At 43.9% G+C, this 21366-nt stretch overlaps 1 protein-coding gene across 5 annotated transcripts in view; it reads left to right on the forward strand.

Annotated features, from left to right (window-relative positions):
• The window catches only part of RARB (retinoic acid receptor beta), a 393151-nt gene that overhangs the window by 287362 nt on the left and 84423 nt on the right, over nucleotides 1–21366 (forward strand). For 4 of the 5 annotated variants that reach the window (XM_047738289.1, XM_047738297.1, XM_047738322.1 and 1 more), the window contains exon 3: nucleotides 8556–8697. In XM_047738289.1, coding sequence (XP_047594245.1) covers nucleotides 8556–8697 — 142 coding nt within the window. Of the gene's footprint in view, nucleotides 1–1043; nucleotides 1063–8555; nucleotides 8698–21366 lie in introns of those variants that run through there. The other variant, XM_047738314.1, reaches the window with a different exon arrangement.

Genomic DNA, 21366 nt, shown 5'->3' on the forward strand with positions numbered 1-21366 from the left:
TTCATTGGTATTCCTTCCCAGGGAGTTTTAATTAATTGAGGATTAAAAGGATTGAGACCATTGGCCTCTGGGTCTCTGGGGGTTGAGCTCTCAAGGATTCACCTGACAAAGCCCAGGACAATGCCATCATTACCCTCTTCCAGAATGACTGGTTCCCACAGAGGTGATGCTTTTGCTCAGTCTGTCGTCATTGCCTTTCTAGTACCATCTTCCTACACCTCCCCCAAGATAAAGGCTTGCCTCACTAATCTAGGGAAGAATAAATGCCAAGGAAGCTTCTGGTCTAAGGGTCTTAGGAGATAGGCCTAAAATCTATGGTCAGATTCTAAGCGAAGGGACAGGAGACCCTCTTCCAGTTAGCAGGCAAGAAGCACCATGGAATGATGGACCTTCTAGAAACCATGGCTAGTATACAGCAGAGCACTCAGGCTTCACTACTGTCACTCATTCATCTTTACTAAATTCCCAACAGTGGGACCTTGTCCTGTCAGGGTTTTTTTTGTTTTGTTTTTTGTTTTTTTAAACCAAAAAAATAAACAACTCTAAGCCTCTACCTCTTGGGACAACTCAGCTTTCTTGTTTGGAATATGAATCTTAGGTTGTTTTCCTTTTGGAGGCTCCGAGTGCATCCCCCTCCCTAACTCTCTCAGTGTCCTTTGAGTTACATTTCTGCCCACCCTCCCTGCTCAGGAGGAAACTCTGTCATCAAAATAGTAGGCTGTTTTTCTACTTTCTCCCTCCCTCTCACCCATTGTCTTTCAGTGGGGTGAAAAGGTCTTCACTTTTCTCTTTCTCCCCCACAAATCTTGCTATTAATAACTTTTCAGATGTTGTCACGCATAGACTTCCACTCACTCCGGAGGGTGTTTTTTGTTTGTTTAAGGCAACATGTTTCCTGGTCTGAAAACCGTGTTTCCCAAAGTAGCCGTGATGGGATTATTCCATACTCCCCTCCCACTGGCCGCATCTTCGCTGCTGGCTTGAAATGGGCTGGAAATGGGAATTGCAGCTCTGTGCTGGCCTGGGGCTGCCCCTCACCAGGGTCCAGACCTGCGCGCCAGGGTAAGTGACTACCGGGGCAGCCAGCTGGTTACTTTCTGAGCTAGAGGGAGTTGAAATTTTTTCCCTTTCATGACCGAGGGAGAAGGACAAAGTAACACTCCTCACTGTCTCTCTTCTTTCACTGTAGAAAGAGAAAGTACCCTTTTGAACTTTGCATGGGATAGAAATTAACTCTGCAGAAGCCCAGTGCAAACAGATGTGCTTCCGGTGTTACTTTTTGGGTGGATTTCTCCTAATCCCGATACAGTGCCAAGTTGCCAGGTTTTGTTTTGTTTTATTTTGTTTTGTTTATATAAAAGAAAGAATTTTTTTTTTAAAGATGTTACTTATTTGAGACAGGGGAGGGGGGGGCGCAGGCAGAGGGAGAAGCAGGCTCCCCCCTGAGCAGGGAGCCCAATGTGAGGCTTGATGCCAGGATTCTGAGGTCATGACCTGAGCCACAGGCAGACGCCCAACCCGCTGAGCCACTGAGATGCCCCAAGAAAGAAGTTTTTGCTTAGTGCCTTTCTTCAAACTATCAGGACACATTTCACACATGTTAAACCTGATGTAAATGGCTCTAGGCCTAAAAAGCTACTTCTACTCAAAACACCATACTATGAATTCTCACAGGTAACTCTATGATTAAATACAAGTGAGCAGATTGGCCGTTATTTCAGAGATCAAGGATTCTTGGGCTACGTTTCTGACCGGACCCAAGAGCAGGTTCAGGGGTATAGATATAGGTATTTGTATTCATACACGGAGGTCACTATCCACTTTAGTATGTGTTAAATTAATGCACGAGGAAATCAGAGATTGGCAGCCTCCTGAACAATCTTGGCAGATTGTTATTCTGACCCTAGCCTTCTGCATGGAAGAGTGTGTACTTCCCCAGTAAATGCCCAACATGGCCATCTAGATTCTGGCTGGTCTGATCGTCAGTCTGCTCTTTCAGCTGTGTCTTGTACACACACAGTCCATCATTTACATCTCTGCCAGCCCAGACCACAGCCCCTTCCCCGTACGTCCTCACCTAGGATCTTGGCAAAGCTGAGCTGTTCCTTGAGGGAGAGCTTGCCATTCAAATCCTACCCCTTCATTAGAGCTGTTCCTTGAGGGAGAGCTTGCCATTCAAATCCTACCCCTTCATTAGAGCTGGAATCAAGTGCCGTCTCCCTTCTAACTCCTTTGAATTCTTATGGCTTTACTCAGTAAATATTTTAAGTGTGGCTACTCTGTGCCAGGCACTTGGCACTTTTTCACTTTCTCTTCCATTAAAAGTTCTTATCACACTGCACAGTGGCATCTGCTACAGAGTGTTCACTTGGTTTAATGTTCCTGGTAAGTTGAGAAAGAGCAGGAACCATGCTTTCTGTATCTTTGTATGCCCCAGGAGAACCCAACATCCACTCCAGTTAATTGGCATTGGATGAATGAATCAGTACGGGAATGAATATATAGAGAGAGATGGCCTTTGGAACCGTGAGGTTGTTTACCCATAATAATCTGTATTGTTCAGAGAGTGAGAACAGTGTTCTTTCCTATCGGGGAGTCTTTATTTTAAATACAAAATGTGTATTGGAAGTTTTCCAGAAAAAAGCTTTGAAAAGAGGAGGTTTCATCAGTAGCAAAAGCTATCATTCACTTCCTATGTCCTGGGCATTGGCTTCACACTTTATGTGTCCCTTAATTGGGTATACTAGATAATCCCATGAAGTATAGGCACTTTCCTTATCCCAAATGAGGAAATGGGTCTTCGTGTAACTCACTTAATGTCCCACAGATAGTAAGCCACAGAGTTAGAGTTCAAGTCCACAGGTACTCGAGCTAACCTAAGTTCTTAATCGCCAGGCTAGCATCTAAACCAACAAAAAGCACTCTATTGGGGAGGGGGTAGGGGATATTATGTGTGGTGACATCTGAAAACCAGAATTTGAAACATGGTCCACAGAAGAAAAAAATGAAAAAATGATCAGAATTAGAGCAATGATTTGAGAGTACTGGAGGAGATAAGGAGGCCGAAGTTATCGGATCAAAACATGAAGGATAGAAGGCAATGAGCCACTTTTCTCTATGTCCTTGATGGATTTGGAAGACATGACTAGTCTATCAAGGTAATTATGAATTTTAGATATTTAGGGAGAAGAGAATATTTAGATTTTAAAAAGATGGTCACCTTTCCTTTTGATTTAGGAGTATGTCTGCACTGCAGATAGGAGACGATTAGGTGGGACAGTGCTACCTCATAACCCCAAGGGGAGACAGAAGTAATCTGGGTAGGTAATGGGCATTCCAGGATTATTGCTAAGACATGAAGCAAATCACTCCAATGCATATGTGGCCTCTGCCACCATAGGTGTACTTTTTTCTTTTCTTTTGCCTGGATCTCAGTTTTCCTGATAAAAAGAATATGAGCATGAGGTAAGAGAGGTTGGAAAAACTGTGGTCAGAAAATACGGGACTCAGTTCGTGGTGCAGATCTGTCTTCTCGATTCAAGTAGCTAGAGTGTTAATTGTGTTTCTCCGAAACCACAGGAGTCCTGATTTACCACCAAAAGTCACAGAGAAATCAAAATTAACCAACAGAAGTTATGATCAATGACAGAAATCATAGCTAACCAACATGAATCCATGTTAATGATGGTTGACATGTAACCATGTCAACCCAGAAGTCTTGACTGTCTAAGCTGATTACATCTCAGCCCAGTGGGTCTTCTACTAAATTCTGAGAAGTCCGGCAGCTCACTTTCTTAAGTACGGACAATATCCTCCTCAGGGAATGCGTTACTGTGGATGAATATCTTATGGAATTAAGGCATAGTACATCCAGGAGTCTCACTCTGTCTCTGATTAGAGCTGAGGGCATCATCATCCGTTTGTTCATTGAACAACTATTTATTATCTCCCATGCTAATCCACTGTCCCAGTACTGGGGATATTCATGCACTCATACAGTTTTATTAGGTGTTGAAATATTAAAATACTTTCCTACCATCTGTCAAGTAACCATTGCCACCAAAACGTCTTTCTCTCCCCCACCCAAGTCCACTGTCTTGGTTCCGGGGAAGACACATTAAACACTGCTTTGAGGCCATGTGGGAGCCCAGCAACCTGCCCACTTTAGTTCTGGGAAAGCTGGTCTCCATGACCCTGCTTCTTCTCTGTCAGGGGGTCCGCAAAGAAGATGTCACAACTGCTGGTGATACGGTGACACCCCGTTGTAGAAATTTATGATACCCATTTGGCTCCCCAAGGCTGTGACTGCTGGCCACAGGCTAGCATTCTTCCATGTTGCCCAGGTAGCCTCTGAAGTAAACAGGGCTATTGTTTAATATTTTAAATATTATACTTGATTTGGAATAATATAGAAAGACAAGCAAAATACCAAGGTTACCTAGAAGAGGAAGCGTTTATGTGTGCTTGGATCAGTCAGAGAAGGCTGGATGAGGTGACATACATCCTGAAGACAGAATTTTTCTGGGTTTACTGGGCAAAGGATATTTTAGGAAAGCAAGAATAAAATTGGGGAGGCAGGGCACCTGGGTGGCTCAGTTGGTTAAGTGTCCAACTCTAGATTTCTTCTCAGGTCATAATCTCAGGGTTGTGAGATGCAGCCCTGTATCCTGCTTGCACTGAGCATGGGTCCTGCTTAAGATTTTGTCTTTCCACCCCCCTCTGCCCCCCACCAAAGCATACAGTTGTAGTGTCAGCAGCTCTAGGCTGGTCCCCTACAAGTTGTAGTTTTTGCCTGTACAGGTAGAGGACCTGTTCTTCCTTAGTTTTCAAACACCACCTCTTCCTTGGCCATTTTCTTTGCTCACAGAAACTCTTTTCATCCTTGCTTTCAAGACATCCCACCTTGTCACTGGTGTGAAGATGCACTTGGAATTCCAGAAATGTACAGCTGGATAGGATCTTGGAAGTCAGCCATCCAACCCCTCACTGAGGAGAGGAGAGAGCTTCGCCTTTTTGGCCTGAGGTGCCCAAGGCCACACAGTGGTCGTGAGGAGGCTGCCATCCAGCCCTTGGATTTCCTCTCCACGGCTCTTCTCCTGCCTCCTACCCCTTCTCTCTCCTTCCTCCCCCCACTCCCCGACATCTCCTCCAAATGGGGCCCAGTCCTTGCTTTTACACACTCAACTTTTCAGTGTTTTCTCCTCTAGGCATGTCTCTGCCCATCCACTTGCTTCAAGGACTATCACGCTTTGGACTCCGCACTTTTAAAGCCCATTTTTATATCTGACAAGACTTTGTTTCTCAAAGTGTGCGGGTTCCAATTTTAGGTGGCACAGATTCGTGGCTTTATATCTCACTGAACCACATAATAAGAAACATTTTCTCTGAATTCCTCAAAGAGGAAGTCTCAAGTCAGTGCTGAGCTATCTCTAACACTTGCTTAGCTCCCTTTTCAGCAAGAAGTGACACCGTCTGGGGTTTTAAGCCCTTAGCAGATTTAGTATCCAGTGAGTGAAATAATATCTGATTATTATTTTGCTTGACTTTCATTTTATTTGTGTTATATTTGCCTTTTAATATTGACAGTCGATACTGGGTTTCTTTATTTTTTAAGTTGTTTTTTTGTTGTTGTTTTTGGTTTTTTGTTTGTTTGCTTATTTGTTTTTGACAGAGACATAGAGAGGGAACACAAGCAGGGGGAGTGGGAGAGGGAGAAGTACGCTTCCCACCGGGCAGAGAACCTGATGCGGGGTTTGAACCCAGGACCCTGGGTCGTGACCCGAGCCGAAGGCAGAGGCCCGACAACTGAGCCACCCAAGGTCCCTCAGTGCTGGTTTTCAAATGAAGCCAGAGATTAAAGGTCTTCCTCCATTTTAAGTAATGTTAAAAATAAAAAGAAGAATTAGCCTCAGTAAAAATATTAAGTAGATAAAATTGAGGTGGCTTGGGGCTACCATGTCACACACAGGCACACACTAGGTCTCAGAGCAGTGGTCTATGAGGAAATAAGGTTCAAATAATAATATCTCACATCTACTGGGAGGAGGATTTGTAGAACGCAAACCTCTCTTTGGCCTCAGAGGGCTCTTCTGTTTACCCAACCCATGTATAAAAAATGCCTCCCAGCATATATATTAGTCAGCAAGTATCGTACCATGGTGGAAATGATTTACTGAAACTTAGACCTTCACCTGATATCTAGCCAAAAACCTGATTTGGAAAACCAAGAAGACTGATTTAGTTTCTGCCGACGTTGTTACTGAACCTGACTGAGTGGATAACTAATGACACAGAAAGTTCTTTTCCTCTTTCTTCTTTCATTTGAGTATCATGGCATTGTTTTCTCTCCCCCTCTTGGTCACTCACTAAAAATTTGCTGAACTGAATATTTAGCTTTTTAATAAATGGAGGGGGTCACCTTTGTCCATACCTCACTTGCTTTGAACATGCAGAAAAGACCAGATCTTCCATTGGGTCAGTGTTTCTTGGCAGGAGAGCTGTGCAGTTTCTGTAAATCGAATTTGTTCATCTGGCAGCCAGAAGTGTCCTGTAGGTATATTTTTTGCATTGAAAAGATATGTTTGAGGTGACCACCCTGCACAGGTTCTCTTAGAGGTTCGGAGTATTGGTAACCTGTTATTTTGGATTTGGGGCATATTTGTAGCTCCAGAAGTACCAAAATAAACTGTGTTTTCTTGGAAAAGGTATGTGTCTGGGACGTGACAGGAGTTGCAACCTTAAACAAGATTTCCAGGCGTTTACAGTTGAACTATGCCAGTAAAAATATGTTTATTTAGACATTAAAATCCTAGGGTGCCCACGTAAATATCCTAAACAATGGGTGTTACATGAGCTTTCTTTGTCAATGTGCTTTAGCTTTAAATGATTTTAGTTCTGGTTCCCGGAGTGTTAATGCAAGATAGGGAAAGCTGAACTCAGATGGTGAGCCTTGTGTGCTGTTTAGCACATTCCGTGGTGTGTTTTTTACGTCTGAGAGAATGGTTGCTAATGTAGGTAAAAGTCACATCACAGTTGAGAAGGGAAAGCTCCCTGCTCTTAATACTCCTAGCAATGTAGAGGGTTTTGTTGGGCAGTTAGGAGAGAGAAAAGAGAGCAGGTATGCCCTCCACTCACTGCTCATTCATCTGTGTAGTAACAAGCAGCCCTTGATTATCCATTGTCTGCAAACGGTGTGGGAGAAATGAGGAGGACAAAGGGGAGAAGGTGGCCACCATGTGCTCATGAGACTATAATCAGCTTTATTTCATCAGCATTTCACAAAAATCGGGATAAACTGCTGCTTTGGCCAAAATATAATTTTCAGAAAGTTGAGAAGTAACAGCTCATTCAAATATTCAGGAAGCATGTAGTTGGAGATTTGTTGAACTCAAGAGTGAGAGAAATAGCAGGATGGCAAAGCTGGTTCAAAGGAGGATTTGAACAAAATATCTAGGTGGCTAGGTAGATTGCTTGGCAGATAATGGTGAAAGGCAGAAAGAATGCTGGGATCAGACTGCAAAGTCAGATACAAAACTGGTTAATGTCCTACAAGGCAATAAAACAATACTCTTTGGTTATATTTCAGCCAGACAGAAATCTTTGCACCTATCCTTAACAAATAGATCTGTAATTTATCAACCTTCTCCAGTCTTTACAGAGCCCACGTCCAATCAATCGTAAATAGTAGGTCAAACAAAGTTACATTTCCCAAGAGTGTCAGAGGACTCTTAGGTAAGCTTGTCACAAAGCCAGTGCTTCGGAACCGTGCTGCCCCACAGAACTTTCTGCCATGACGAAGATCTTCCATACAGATGGCTGTCCAGTGTGGTAGCCATGAGCTATCTGTGGCTCTTGAGCATTTGAAATGTGGCTAGTGCAACTGAGGAATCGATTTTTAAATTTCATTTCATTGTTCTTAATTTTCATTTAAATACCTCTGTGTCTTTAGTGGCTACCATTTTGGACAGCACTGCTCCAATGTGCTATTAAATGGGCAGGTCTTTTTATACCTTATTTCCAATCTTGGATAATATTTTTCTAAATACTCTATAAGTTAAATTATATTTTAAATATTGTAATGAGCTAAATATGCAGGAAAGAAGTGGAAAAGACTTTCTTGAAAAGACCTCATTCTTCCCTGACTCTTATCATTTCTTTTGCAAATGTAGCGCATCTGATATTGGGTTTCTTGGTAGTGGGTTCACCTGAAATTTTTCTGACCAGCAAGGGAGCTGCTTATGAAGTTAAGCCTGTTTGGAGGGAATCCAGCTCCGCATTATGTTTTCCAAGTGAATTAGCTTGGTATTCATTTTTCCTTCAGCAAGATCATAACGGTCGTGTCTAGTTTTGATTAAAAGGGGCTTTCTGATTAGAAACAAAGGGAGAGCTGACTATTAATATTTCCCAAAGATTTTAAGGCTCAAATACGTTAACTTTTCTGTTTCCATCACTTCATGAGTCAGACCAAGCAATCAGTGCATTGATAAGGCTGGCTTTGATTTCTCATGAAAGTTGGTAGTTTTACTTAGTCTTCTCATCTTCTCGCTTGCTTGCAGGGCTTTTTCCGCAGAAGTATTCAGAAGAACATGATTTACACTTGTCATCGAGATAAGAACTGTGTTATTAACAAAGTCACCAGGAATCGATGCCAATACTGTCGACTCCAGAAGTGCTTTGAAGTGGGAATGTCCAAAGAATGTAAGTGGAGGTTCAAAAAACTTTTTCTCTGTCTTTGTCTTATCTATAAATATGATTTGCTCAGCTTCCAAAATCAAGTCGTGGAGGACATAGTATGTGGAACTCGACCTGACACTCAGGATAGATTGCCAAGGCTAGGTGTAAAAAGAGGTGGTAGGAAAACAGAACTGTGGGGATTTTCAGATAAAACTTGAGTAGCAGTTGGGGAAAATGGCAGGAGCTGTGTTGTTGATGGCAGATTTGTATTCCAAAGCGGTACTAACTCCCTGAGGGTTTCAGAGCCACTGGTAACTCAGATATATCATATAGCCACTTAGAGACTCCCATTTCCCCATCCTGACAGTACGAACAAAAAGTTTTGCCTGTATCTGGGAGAAAAAAAAATGAGACGAGAGGCATGAATATTAACAGTAGTAATAACCAGCCCTTTTTCAGAGGGAAGGGGGCATAAAACTTCTGTTGTGGGAGAAATATTTAGAAACTTGGTGTGTTGGCATTTTTCCAAACTTGATTTAGCTTTTTTTCCTCCCAGCCACCCCCTCCTCGAAATAATTAAACATTTTTTAATGCAAAAGAGAACATTTTAGTAAATTAAAAATTAGTGGTCCATAAACATCTGATAATGGGGACTTGAAATATACATCATTTAATGCAGACAGTATGTACACTACAAAAAACTTCATTACTTGCATTTCTCTCTTTGGTGCTTTCACGTGGAGGGGATAGGAAATTGATGGGCAGATGGCTTGGCTCAGGCAGGCCAAAGGAAGACATACAGTTGTGTGCATGGTGAAGCACCTAATGTGATTGCTGCTTCCTCATTCAGCCCATGACTTGGGGATTTGGTGAAGGCAGACTGTGAGTGAGGCACCGGGCTTGTGGTGTGAGGGGGTGCTAGTGATGCCTGAGACACGGTCCCTGCCCTCTAAGATATGAGACAAAAGGCCAGGTACTGGCACCTGGATAGCTGAGTCGATTAAGCGACTGACTCTTGATTTCGGCTCAGATCATCATCTCAGGGTTGTGAGAGGGAGCCAGCCCTTCATCAGCCTCTGCTATCAGTGGGGAGTCTGCTTGAGATTCTTTCTCCCTCTTCCTCTGTCCATCCACCCCGCCCCCACATGCTTTCTCACTTCCTCTCTCTTTAAAAAAAAAAAAAAAGCCGGGTACTTCAGCCACGATCTTATAGGCTGGCTCAAAGATGCATGTTACAGGACAAGGGCTCTTGGATTTTGGAACTGGGACATGTGGCCATTGGATGGTGGGGAGACTGAGGAGGGAATGGCCCCAGAGCCAGGCAGCACTGCCCTGAGGGTGCTCAGGTGGTCGACTGGCTTTTTCCTGGAGTAGCTTCTAGAGGATGTTGCCCAACATCCATTCCATCCTTCACCTTTCCTAAATGTACCCAGAGTTTAATATGCTTTTCCACTTCTTGGGTTTCTATACTTGAGGAAAAACAGCGGGATTGGGAACAATTCAGCTGACTCAAGCTGAGCATCCTATTGTGTCCCAGCCTGTCATATTCTGTTACTGGTTCATGGTGTGAATTTGTAACCTTGGCCAGTCTAATGAGAATGAGTTCAAAACTTGTGCTTGGTATCCGTGAAAGAGAGAAAGATAAATTAGACTTCATCAAAATAAGAAATGTCTGCTCTTCAACAGTTACTATGAAATGAATGAAAACACAAGGCACACACTAGGAGAAAGTATTTACAAATTGCACATCTGATTCAGGACTCGTATCTAGAATATACGAATCTCTAAAAACTCAATAAATAGAAAGCAAATAACCCAATTAAAAACAAACAAACAAACAAACACACACAAGTGCCTTTCAAAAATGCCAAGATTATGAATGGCAAAGACAGACTGAAAGGCTGTTCCAGATTAAGAGAGACATGCCAGTTATATGCAATGCATAAACCAGATTGGATCCTGGGTCAGAGGGGAAGATAGCTATAAAGGACATTATTGGGACAGTGAGTGAAATCTGAATATGGACTGTAGATTATAGCATTGTAATATACTGTTGTATATTATTATATACTAAGAATTGTGAATTAGATGAAGGGTGTACAGGGGTTCTCATTCTTGTAACTTCTGAGCAAATGTGAAATTTTATCTTGATAAAATTACCTAAACAGAACCCAAGACATGTGCTTAGAATATTGGGACAATTCCTAATGCATGTGAACAAGGAACCAAGTAGCCCCAAGGGCCCATAGTAGCTATCCTTCAACTCAAAGGGAAGTCACTTCTAGGACAAAGCAGGCACTATGGTTGGAAGAGTGGAAAGATAGACAGAAATTGAACCCTGAATCAAATTGCTAAACCAGCCGGCCCTAAAACCTCCACCTCCAGCTAATTTGATTATATTTTGCCAAGAGGTGCCTATTAAAGCAGTTGAGGTTGGGGACTTATTTGTATTTAGGGTGCTGATGAACAAGAATGGACTGGGTCATCAGACAGGGAGGCATCCTGCCATCCCTCCTGAGAGTGGTTTTTTTCCCTCCAGAAAGTTCTGTGTGTGGATGATGGGTCAGTTGACATATTTCAGCCAGTTCTCTTTGATCCCTCCAAACTTTAGAGCTATTGAATTACTTGAAATCAATAAATGTGAAGATGCAGAGCTAATATTCACTTAGCTCAGGCCCTCCAACCCTACCATGGAAGAGAAAATCATGACATTGCCCTGAAATAGCCAGATTTTTTTGTATACGTAAGTGAGAGCCACAGGATGATCCCTTGACACTCCATTTTTGGTCTGACATTCTGTAGACAAGACTGTCACACTGCAGTTCTGTGGGAGAATTTTAGTCTAGGCTGAAATTATAAATGAGTAAGCCAGATGTGGACTCAGGGTAAATCAGTACTTTTACATTTATTTTGTGTGGGCTGGACACCCATTTCCTGCTTACATTACTTAAAACCCATATCCTGCTGCTCTGTAAAAACTGGCAGCTTGGTTGCCAATTAAAAAAAATAATAATAATGTTTACACCCACAGGAAAACTCTAGTTTCAACCCTCAAGGAACTTATCACCTTAATTAGATTTAAAAATATAGAAATGAGAAGAAAATGGGATCATTATGCCCAAGTATACAAAAATAAATATATTTTCCTTAGAAGGAAATTGAAGAGAAAGGAATAAACACTTGGAGTATAGAGACTGAGGGTCTAATAGGATATTTTTAAAGTTGAAACAAAAAGAAGCAGGAAAATACTAGAATCAGTAACCAATTATACCACAGTATTCGCAACTGAAACGAATCCAAGCATAATAGAGACTCATAGAATGTTAGAACTGAAAAGGGATCTTAGAGATTGATTTTTCACTCACCTCTCTCACTTGACATCCAAGCACACTGGGACCCAGAAAGATGAAACGGTTTTCCCAGCAATCCCCAACTGGCTGAAGACAGAACCAAGATTACAGTTCAGCTCTTCCTTCTTCTGGCCCTGCTTTCTCGGAGGTACCAAGATTAGCAAGATTTGCATTCAATTCTTGCCGTAGATCATGAGGACTCATTAGTATGTGTCAGAACTTTGGGGATGCAAGTGACAGAAAACTCAGCTCAAACTGGACATAAGCTTAAAACATTGGCACAGGTACCTGGACAGTCCAGAGTAACCCGTATGCATCCGAGGGCTTGCGTTCCTTTTCAGGGAATGGTTCCCCTTTGCCTCCCACAGCTATTTTTTACCGTGTTGATTTTGTTTCCAGGAAGATTTTATAAATGGCTACTAAAGATGCCACTAATAGCTGCGCCTAATAGTCTACCTGACAGAAAGAGAGGCTCGGGTCCCCATCATTCCATCAGTGCCTAGGACCTGGTTCTCTCTGGCCTCACTTGGATCACGTGCCCCGTCTATCTGTCTTGCCTTGGGGATGGTGGAGGGGTGGACCACTGTGATTGGCTAGGTCTGGATCACGTGCCAATCCCTGGAGCCCCGCATGGAGGTTGACCCTGCCCAAACCAGGTGGGCTAGGAGTGTGGGAGGAAAGCATCCCTAAATGGGGAATCGGAAAGACAAGGTAAAAATTTACTCGATGCTCAGGAAGACCCGTCAGGTCCCACGGTGCTGTTGTTCTTATTCTTTGTGCTGTTGAAGGAAAGAAGGAAACCTAAGAATCCTATTACAGTAATAGCTATCATAGGCTCAGTGTTTTCTATAGGCCAGGCACTACTTAACCATTTTTAATACTTTGTCCCATTCGATCCTAACAACAACCCTGTGAAATAGATTAGTTATAATCCCTTCCTTCCCCTTTTTTGGGCAGATGTGGAAGCTTAGGTACAGAGAGGTTAATTAATTTGGGGTAACACACTTAGTAAGGGGTAGTGCTGGGATTTGGATCCCGGTAGTAATACATGCTACATGCCATAAAAAGCAGCTTTTGAAACTCTGACTTTCCTTTTTGACACTTGCAAGTGGTTAGTTAAACAATAATCACACTCCTTGTTGCATAGCAGAGATGTATACTCTAGAAAATTATGTGCAGATTTAATTTTTATAGCTCAAATTTGGTTTTCGATGAATAAGGGGATTTCCTAGTAAAAGAAATCCTTTAGTGTGGCAGATGGGAAAAGCACGATTATTTCTTCACGTTTCTGTTCTGTAAATGCTGGTGGGTATACCTTGTATTTTCCAAGGGCTTTGTAAAAACTAGGGGAACCTTTTTGCAGAGGAATAGCTATTTGTCAAAGCACGGAATTTGAAAGTGGTAGCAGCAAGTGAAAAAAATCGATTTTCAGCAGCATTCTAAAAGTGGTACAAAAATTTATGAAGAACTTGGGGAGGAGGCAAAGGAAGCAAAATGACTCAAAGTTGAATGATGAGTTTCTGCCGGTGGGGTGGGAGGCTCGAAACAATGTCACCAGAGGAAAGTATGTGGCCCTAAAAGAAGAAATAAAAAAGAGAATAAAGGAAGACATAAAATTTGGGATTGTGAAAGAGATGTCCGGACAAGCCTATGAGACAGATAAACCACTAATTGTCCATGATGGGGAAGGAGAAGGTTTAAGACGATACCACATAGAGACCGTAGGAGTTTAGAAAGCCTGACCATGTGCATTTGGGTCAGTTACAGAAATCCAAATGAATAGCTCAAATCCTTAAGCCAGGGATCAGGAAACTTTGTTAAAAGGGTCAAATAAGAAAATATTTTGGCTTTGTGGGCTGTGTGATCTCTGTGCCTGTCACTATATCACAGAAGGAACCATAGAAAGTACATAAGCAAAGATTGGTTGTGTTCCAATAAAACTGTTTACAAAAACAAGCAGAGGGCTGGGTTTGACCCAAAGGCCACACTTTGCCTACTTCTGCTTTAGGTGGTTCACCCGGTGGTCACGTGTGCCACTTATGGTTGCTCTGTGATCTCATGCTCAGCTCATCTCCCACTGTCGTCTGCTCCTCTCCTACCAGCTTCCAGCCACACTGGGCCATGCTGACCCACAAGCCTCACGGCTCCATGTTTCTCTGGAGGCTGTGTCCTGGAATTGACTGTCTAGTCCCTTCTCCTTCAGATGAGCCCCAGGAGCTGGCAGAAGTGTCATTTTCTCTGGGCAGCCTCCCTGAACCTCAACCCGCACTCCACCTCATTCATTCTTCCCCATGTTCCTCTAGTACTTTGAATATACCCCCACGAACTGCAGACTTACTACTGTGTGATTCTTCACACACTGCCGAGGCTCCCTGGCTAGACTGATCATAAACTCCTAAAAGGGGCGCCTGGGTGGCTCAGTGGATTAAGCCTCTGCCTTTGGCTCAGGTCATGATCTCAAGGTTGAGTCCCACTTCGGGCTCTCCGCTCAGCAGGGAGCTTGCTTCCCCCTCTCTCTCTGCCTGCCTCTCTGCCTACTTGTGATCTCTCTCTCTCTGTCAAATAAATAAATAAAAAATCTTAAAAAAAAAAAAAAAAAGAAACAACTCCTAAAAAGGCAAGGCAAACATCATGTCTTCCTCACCTTATAGCCCTGATGTCAGCATGATGTCCAGTGAAGTTAGACTTGTCAAGTGGTTAAATTTGACTATTTATTTATTTAAATTTTAAGTGGGCTCTCCCACCAACAAGGGACTTGAACTCATGATCCTGGGATCAAGAGTCCAATGCTTACCGACTGAGCCAGCCGGGTGCCCTGGCTGTTGTAAAAGACAACCAAATCCAACATCTCCCTGCCTTTCCTTCCTGAAAAGGTGCCAGGCCCAAAACAGTTGTGGGTATGCACGCCCGTATTCCTCCCTCGGGCCTTCACTTACCGGCTTCAGACCCAGAACAAGTTGTGCAACTTCGTTGGGGTTGTGTTTTCTACCTGAGTAAAAGGAACTTTAGTATTGACTGACAGCCTGGGCATGATGTGAGAACTGATGCTTTTAATCCCGTTTAGACAACAGTGTTTCTCCAATCAGCTTCCTCTTGCCAGTTCTCTCCCCCAGAGGATATTAGATCTCCTGGTGGATTTGCCGTGGAAAATGGTTGAGGTGAACAGGCAGCTGTGTAACTGTGTATGGCAAAAGCCCACAAAGGTGGAGAGGCTAACATGGACAAGTAGCAGGATTGGGGGCTCACTTGGTCAGTTCTAGGCCATCAGATTGCTCACTGACAAAAAGGAGGATCCAGGGATGGGCTAGACATCGGGGTCAGGAGGCCAATAGGAAAATGAAAGATACAAAGTCGGCCAGAATCAAGACTCGTGTGCCATGATAAAGGGGAAATAGCGGGCTCTGGATGCTTCTAATATTCGACCAGGTTCCCCTGGTCCTCTGGCCTTCCAGATGGGATGCCCTCACTCCACATCTGTAACAGAAACACTGCGGGGGTTACTGTGCCTGCCACCCCTATTCTATTTCTTTTCTTTCTGAAAACCACGGCCACTAATTCACAAAGGAACCTCTTCAAATTGCCTTTGAGCTTATGTTTATGTGGGCCATGCTTTGGAGTGGTGGGCAAAACATGTCTTTGATTTTGCTTGAGAACGCTGTTCCATGTTAATTTCACAGCAGTCCCCCCGCCCCGTGACAGTTGTATATTTGTAGAATAAAGCAGTTGAATAATCTCTGAATTTGGGAATCCCTAAGTGCTCATTGACACCTTCTCATTTGGGGCATATTGAGCTTGAAAACAGCTTTATAAAGTCTCTAAATTCTGATTTCTCCATTGGATATGAATGTCCCCATGGGTCGATTGGCTAGAATGAATGCGCTTTGCATGGACACTTTGATACCACCACAAGAGGTTTCTGTTGTTCTGTGTTTTGTTTCCCCTTTACTGTTAAACTTCCATTAAAACAAACCTTTTGGATTAAAGGTACTTAACCTCAGTTAAAATCACTTCTGTTGAGGCACAAATTATATCGATGTGCTCATTGGTTCTATGGCTGGATTTTACTGGCTTTAGAATGAGAAAATTCATGTTGTAGGTTGCCCTGTGTGCTTGGGAAATTACATAAAAATCATCATCAGGGCACTTAATGTCTTTCTAATTTTAGTTTATTTCTTCATTTGTTCCCATGTTACGTCCTGCCTTGTTACTGCGTTCCCAAGGTTCAGCGTGAAGGTCTGTTGGTCTGTTCTGCCCTGAGGAGAGGCACCATTAACCCTGCGTGTCTCCTTTCTGCCCCATGCATACCCAAATCCCCACAGAGCCCCCCTAGAAGTAAATGGAAGGCTGGAAACTTTATATTTTTGTATCTAAAAACGTTGCGGAAGCTGGAAAGTAAAAATCTGCTGTCCCTTTCCACTTGCCAAATGTTACTGTTTTCCTGCATCTGTTCTGGAGATTAAAAAAACCCAATTCCGTTTGGGCACTGGCAGCCCGGTGATGTCAGTGCCACTGCGGGACTTCAGGCCCATTAACACTCAGACTGCAAAGGAAGTATTAAAATTCCTTCAGCTTTACTAACACATTTCTCCCTGCAGCCTGGCTCCTGGAAAAGGGACACTCAGCACATTCTCACCTCAGAGAAAGGAGAAATTTCTGTGACACAGGAGGACAGAGCCGAGCCAAGGGAACAGAGGGCTGAGCCTGAGCTAGGTTCGAATCCAACCTTGCCCTCTGGCAGCCTCATCCTTGGCAAGAGGTGTCATTTTGTTTCAAGTGCAAGGAGCTCACCTACAAGGTAGAGCAACCTCGCTGGGTTGTTTTCTGCATCGTGCCTTTGGGAGGGCGATGCGTTTAGCACCCTGCGTGGCACACAGTAGGTGCTAAATAATGATCACTGTTCTCCCAGGGAGATTCTTCCTCTGGTGGTGACAGAGGCTCCGTTCTGTGCTCTGGTTGCTGCTGCCACAGCTGCTTTTTATTTTAATAACTACACAGCCCAGCTCCTCCTTCAGGAGAAAAGCGAAGGGCAGAGGCTCTCGTCATTTTGAATTGTTTATAACACCACCGTCTAGATATACAGCCCCAAATATTATGTCACAGTATTAAAAATAAAGCTTGCAGGCATAGTGTCTAAAATAAATATCCGCCTTCCTCAGCTACTGGAAACTGGGAGGCAGATGGCTCATTTGCCCGGAGATGCTGGTACATGTGTAATCAGAGAATGGGATGGGATCCTGGTATCGTGGAACCCAACTCCATGGGGAAAACCGAACTGGGGTGTTAGGAAGGACGCCTGGGCCTCTCCCTGTACCCGTCAGCTCAAGGTGATGCCATCGGGGTGTCCCAGGCAGTGTCAGCTTAGCACCTGATCACCAAGGAAGCAAAGTGTCTTTCAGTCCTTGCTTCCACTTTTGTTTGTCCCTAGGGTACATTCCATCTCTCCCCACCCTTTATATGGGACTCTGTGGCCCACCTTCTCCAAGTCCCTCATCTCCCTCCTCCCAAACAAATCTAACCCCTGGCCTGCTTGTGCAGTCAGCCGCATGGCAGGAGGGACATGGGTGGTAATAGGGCAGTTGTTGGTCCCAGAGTGCTTCCAGCAGTGGAGTCTCCCAAGACGTTGGGTCATCCCATGTGGCAGGTAGAACAGGAATAGCATTTGGATCCTGGGGGTCCTGACATTCGGAGAGGCTAAGAGACTTGACTGCCGTCACGCTGTTGGCTTTAAGGCATGGGTCCTCATTCCCATTCCCGGGAGCTTTTCAACTACACTTCCCTTCTCTAACCACACTGTTCTGGTGTGGATTTAATGCCACCCAGCTAGTTTCAGTATCTCACCCATCTTTGCTCCCCAATCACATTTTCTGTTATGTATGATTTAATTTCACGAAGGTACAAGTTCAGTACAGGGTTTTCCCCAGTGTAAATTCTGTACACAGCCTACAAAACCTAATTTGGGGGAGCACTAAACTTCATATGCGATCATACCAAATCAGAGAGTGATAAAGTGAGCCCTTTTCTGTATTCGTTTGATATTCGTATTACTGATGAGAAAATCTGTTCGGTGCTGGTACATCCTTAGTTCATACCTCTTAAGCCTTTGCTACTCCCTCTTCTTAACAGAGAGAGGACAGGCAGCCATACCTAGTTCAGATGAAATTTTATTTCAGAGGAGGATGCATGTTCCTAAATGGCCAGACAGTACGTATTTGAGGCCTTACATGCCCCTCAGTGTGTGTTGCTACTACTTGACTCTCCCACGGCTGCAGAAAAGCCTTACGAAAGAGAGTGGTTTTGCTTACTGAGGCAGTCAACCTGAAAACCCTGTTTATTTGTTACTCTTAACTCCTATTTATGTCAGACAATACTGCTTTTACTTTCACAGCAGTAATATTCTGTAAATTTTATTTAAGCAAAACAAACAAACAAAAAACCCAATGTAGATAGAAATCCCAAGAGTTGAGTGGCCTATCTGTGAAATATCATGAGAGGGGTTCTACATGTTAGTCGGTCGGGTGTTCCTGTATCTTGACAGGAATGGAACAGACTCGGAGGGAGCCTCAGCCCCTTCCAGAGCCCCTGTGTCGTGTCTCAGTTGTTGGTCAGTAGCCCACTGACCTGCCTTTGTCTTGCTCCGGCCCCCTCAGCTCTTTCCCATCCCCACGGCTCAAGAATGGGCCGCTGAGTCTTGCTTTCTTGGATCCTCCGGCTTCGGTCCTGTCCTGATACAACAAAGGGTCACTGAAGGGGTGGATCCATCCTGGTGGGATTTCAAGGATCAGGTGAACTGGTGGAGGGAATATGAGGAACAGGGCAGACCTCAAGTTGCACTGTTAACTCCTCCCTCCGACGAGCAGCAGGGAAAGGGAAAGTGTTGTGGCTTGAAACACAGACTGGAGGGACAGTTGATTCTGACCCCGGCCCACCTCTCACATAGCGCTGTGTGATCTCAGAAAGGTGACTTAGCATCTCTGTGCCTCTGGCTTCTTGTCTGTGGCACCGAGTGGATGACAGTACGTACCTCGTATACTTGTGGGAAGGAATTCATGAATTGCTTTCTGGCGGGAACTAAAGGCATTTCTTCGCTGAGCATTAGCTCTCGCTCTTCCTTGTGCTCAGATAATGATCCATTCTGGCCTCCAAAATGTGGCCTTATCAGGAGAGTCCTTCGTGACTATACAGAACAGCTGATGCTCCCTACGGTCCCGTGGTCCTTTAACCAAAACAGCCAAACAGAAGACTCTTAAATTTGACATTTGTCCATGGGGTGCAGGCCTAATACCCACAAAGCAAAGTGTCGTCTCTGAGCCAGATAATCCCATGCCCTTCATGGCCCTTCCTCACTGACAGAATCCGTTCCAAGTGTATCAGCACGGGCAGCGCCCTGCACAGCTGGCTCAGCCTGCCCCAGCCTGCCCAGGACACTGATCTCCTGTCATGCTCCCCAAAACACTAGTCACTGCAGACTGCTCAGCATGCCTTTCATGGGAGGCAGCCTCGGGGTGTGTGTGTGCTGCCCTTTCTGCCTGTGATGCCCATCCCCGGCTTTACCTCCCACTTCTCATTCAAGCCACCTTTCTCCTAAGTATGCACCACCTCCTTTTCTAATAACAGGAAGCAGGTGTGGGTCACCCGCAGCTTTCAACGGTATGACATGTTATACTGTGGCACATCTGTTGGATGAGTCGGAAAGTCAGACTTGCTTTTGTGTCCAGGAGGTAGGTAGGGGTGTGTGTGTCTGTGTATGAGGGAGAGTAAGAAAACATCACACGTGTTCTGTACGCTCACTGTGAGCATCCTGAGGGCAGGCACAGAGCCTCATTCCTACCTGAGTCCCCAACTGGAAGCCCATTACCTTGTACCTCATAGATGTTTCTGGAATGAACTGGAGGCAAAGAGCAATTGAGGAGTAGAAATTCTGAATCAGGAAGTTTCATCTGATCTTTCCAAGAGTTAGAGATCTAAATCTGGTCCCACGGACACAATGAGCCTGTTTTTTCCTTTTCCCTTTTGCGTCCTTCCCTCAACATGCACCATACGAATTCTAGCACATAATCCCATGCATGACAAGAAGTCTCACTGTTGTCTGGGTCCACGGTGGAAGTAACCAGATGGAGCTTGTAAATAAGTCCAGACAGGGAAGATTTGCTCCCTTTCAAAACTGTACACACATATACACCATATTTCATCAAATCTATAATTTGTTAAGGCACACTATTATTTTATGTGCCACTAAAAACAGCAGCAATTAAACGAGGACATGCCAAAGATTGAGAGACAGGTGGCAATTTCAGAAAGGGAGAGAGGGAGAAACCAGATACCAGCCCTGTAAGAAAAGGCAGCATCTCCCATTCTGGGCTGGAAATATTCTATGTTTCCATCTCGAGCTATTTGTCATTCTGCTTTAAATAGACATTGATAAAACCTCAGTGCCCAAAGACAATCCCCGGCCCAGAGTTGACTGAATAAATATGCAAGTGCTTCTAAAATAGCTGGCAGAGAGCCCTTTGTTTGGAAACAAATGTCTCCGTGAAAATAGCAACCCGAAATTTCCCCGCAGTCCCTGTGTTCCGGGGCGATGAACATGGCCCTTTAAGTACCTTCTCCCAGTGACAGCAATTCTCTGGAGGGTGGCTACCTAAATTGCTCAATAAATCCGTGCATAGAGTACCGTCTGAATTTGCTCTTCCTGGAGTGGTATTGAGCACTTAAACCAGTTTCCTCTCCCTCTGCCATCGAAAAATATTAACTCTCACAGTTAGGTTATTTCTCTCATCCGTCTCCCTTTAAAGCTGGAAAACAAAGAGTTGAGCAATTATGCGATGAACTAGATTAATGGAGACAGGCGTCTTTTTATACTGGGACTGGGGAGGACGAACACCCTATTTCCTCACGAGGAAGAACATTTTCGCCCCCAAATGCACACTTGATCGTTCCAGCACTTCATTCCACCGACAAAAAATACCTACCTGACTTTTAGATATTTCTGATGGTTTTATTGTCAGGATAATTTTAGGGCAGAAATGTTCTGTTTTGATGTTGGAGAAAGCAAGTCTTCTATTTTTCTTGTTTTTCAGGGCGGGGTGTTTTATGACATTGCTTGGTCAGGCTTATAAAACAGTGTTTTGATTCAGCAACATTGTTTAAATCCGTTTTAAAATAGCACTAAGGAATTCCACTGGCCTTTCAAAATGGATCCACTTAGGAGCCGGTCATATGATACAGCTCTTCCAAAGGGAAAGATAAAAGTTGCTTCTAGTAAACTCTGTCGACTCAGGGGATTGAACGAGGACAGGAAGAGAATCAAGTGCAAAATGTAATGAGTGAAGGATTCCCACTTTGT

Source organism: Lutra lutra, chromosome 1 (assembly GCF_902655055.1).
Source record: "Lutra lutra chromosome 1, mLutLut1.2, whole genome shotgun sequence".
Taxonomy (NCBI): Eukaryota; Metazoa; Chordata; class Mammalia; order Carnivora; family Mustelidae; genus Lutra; species Lutra lutra.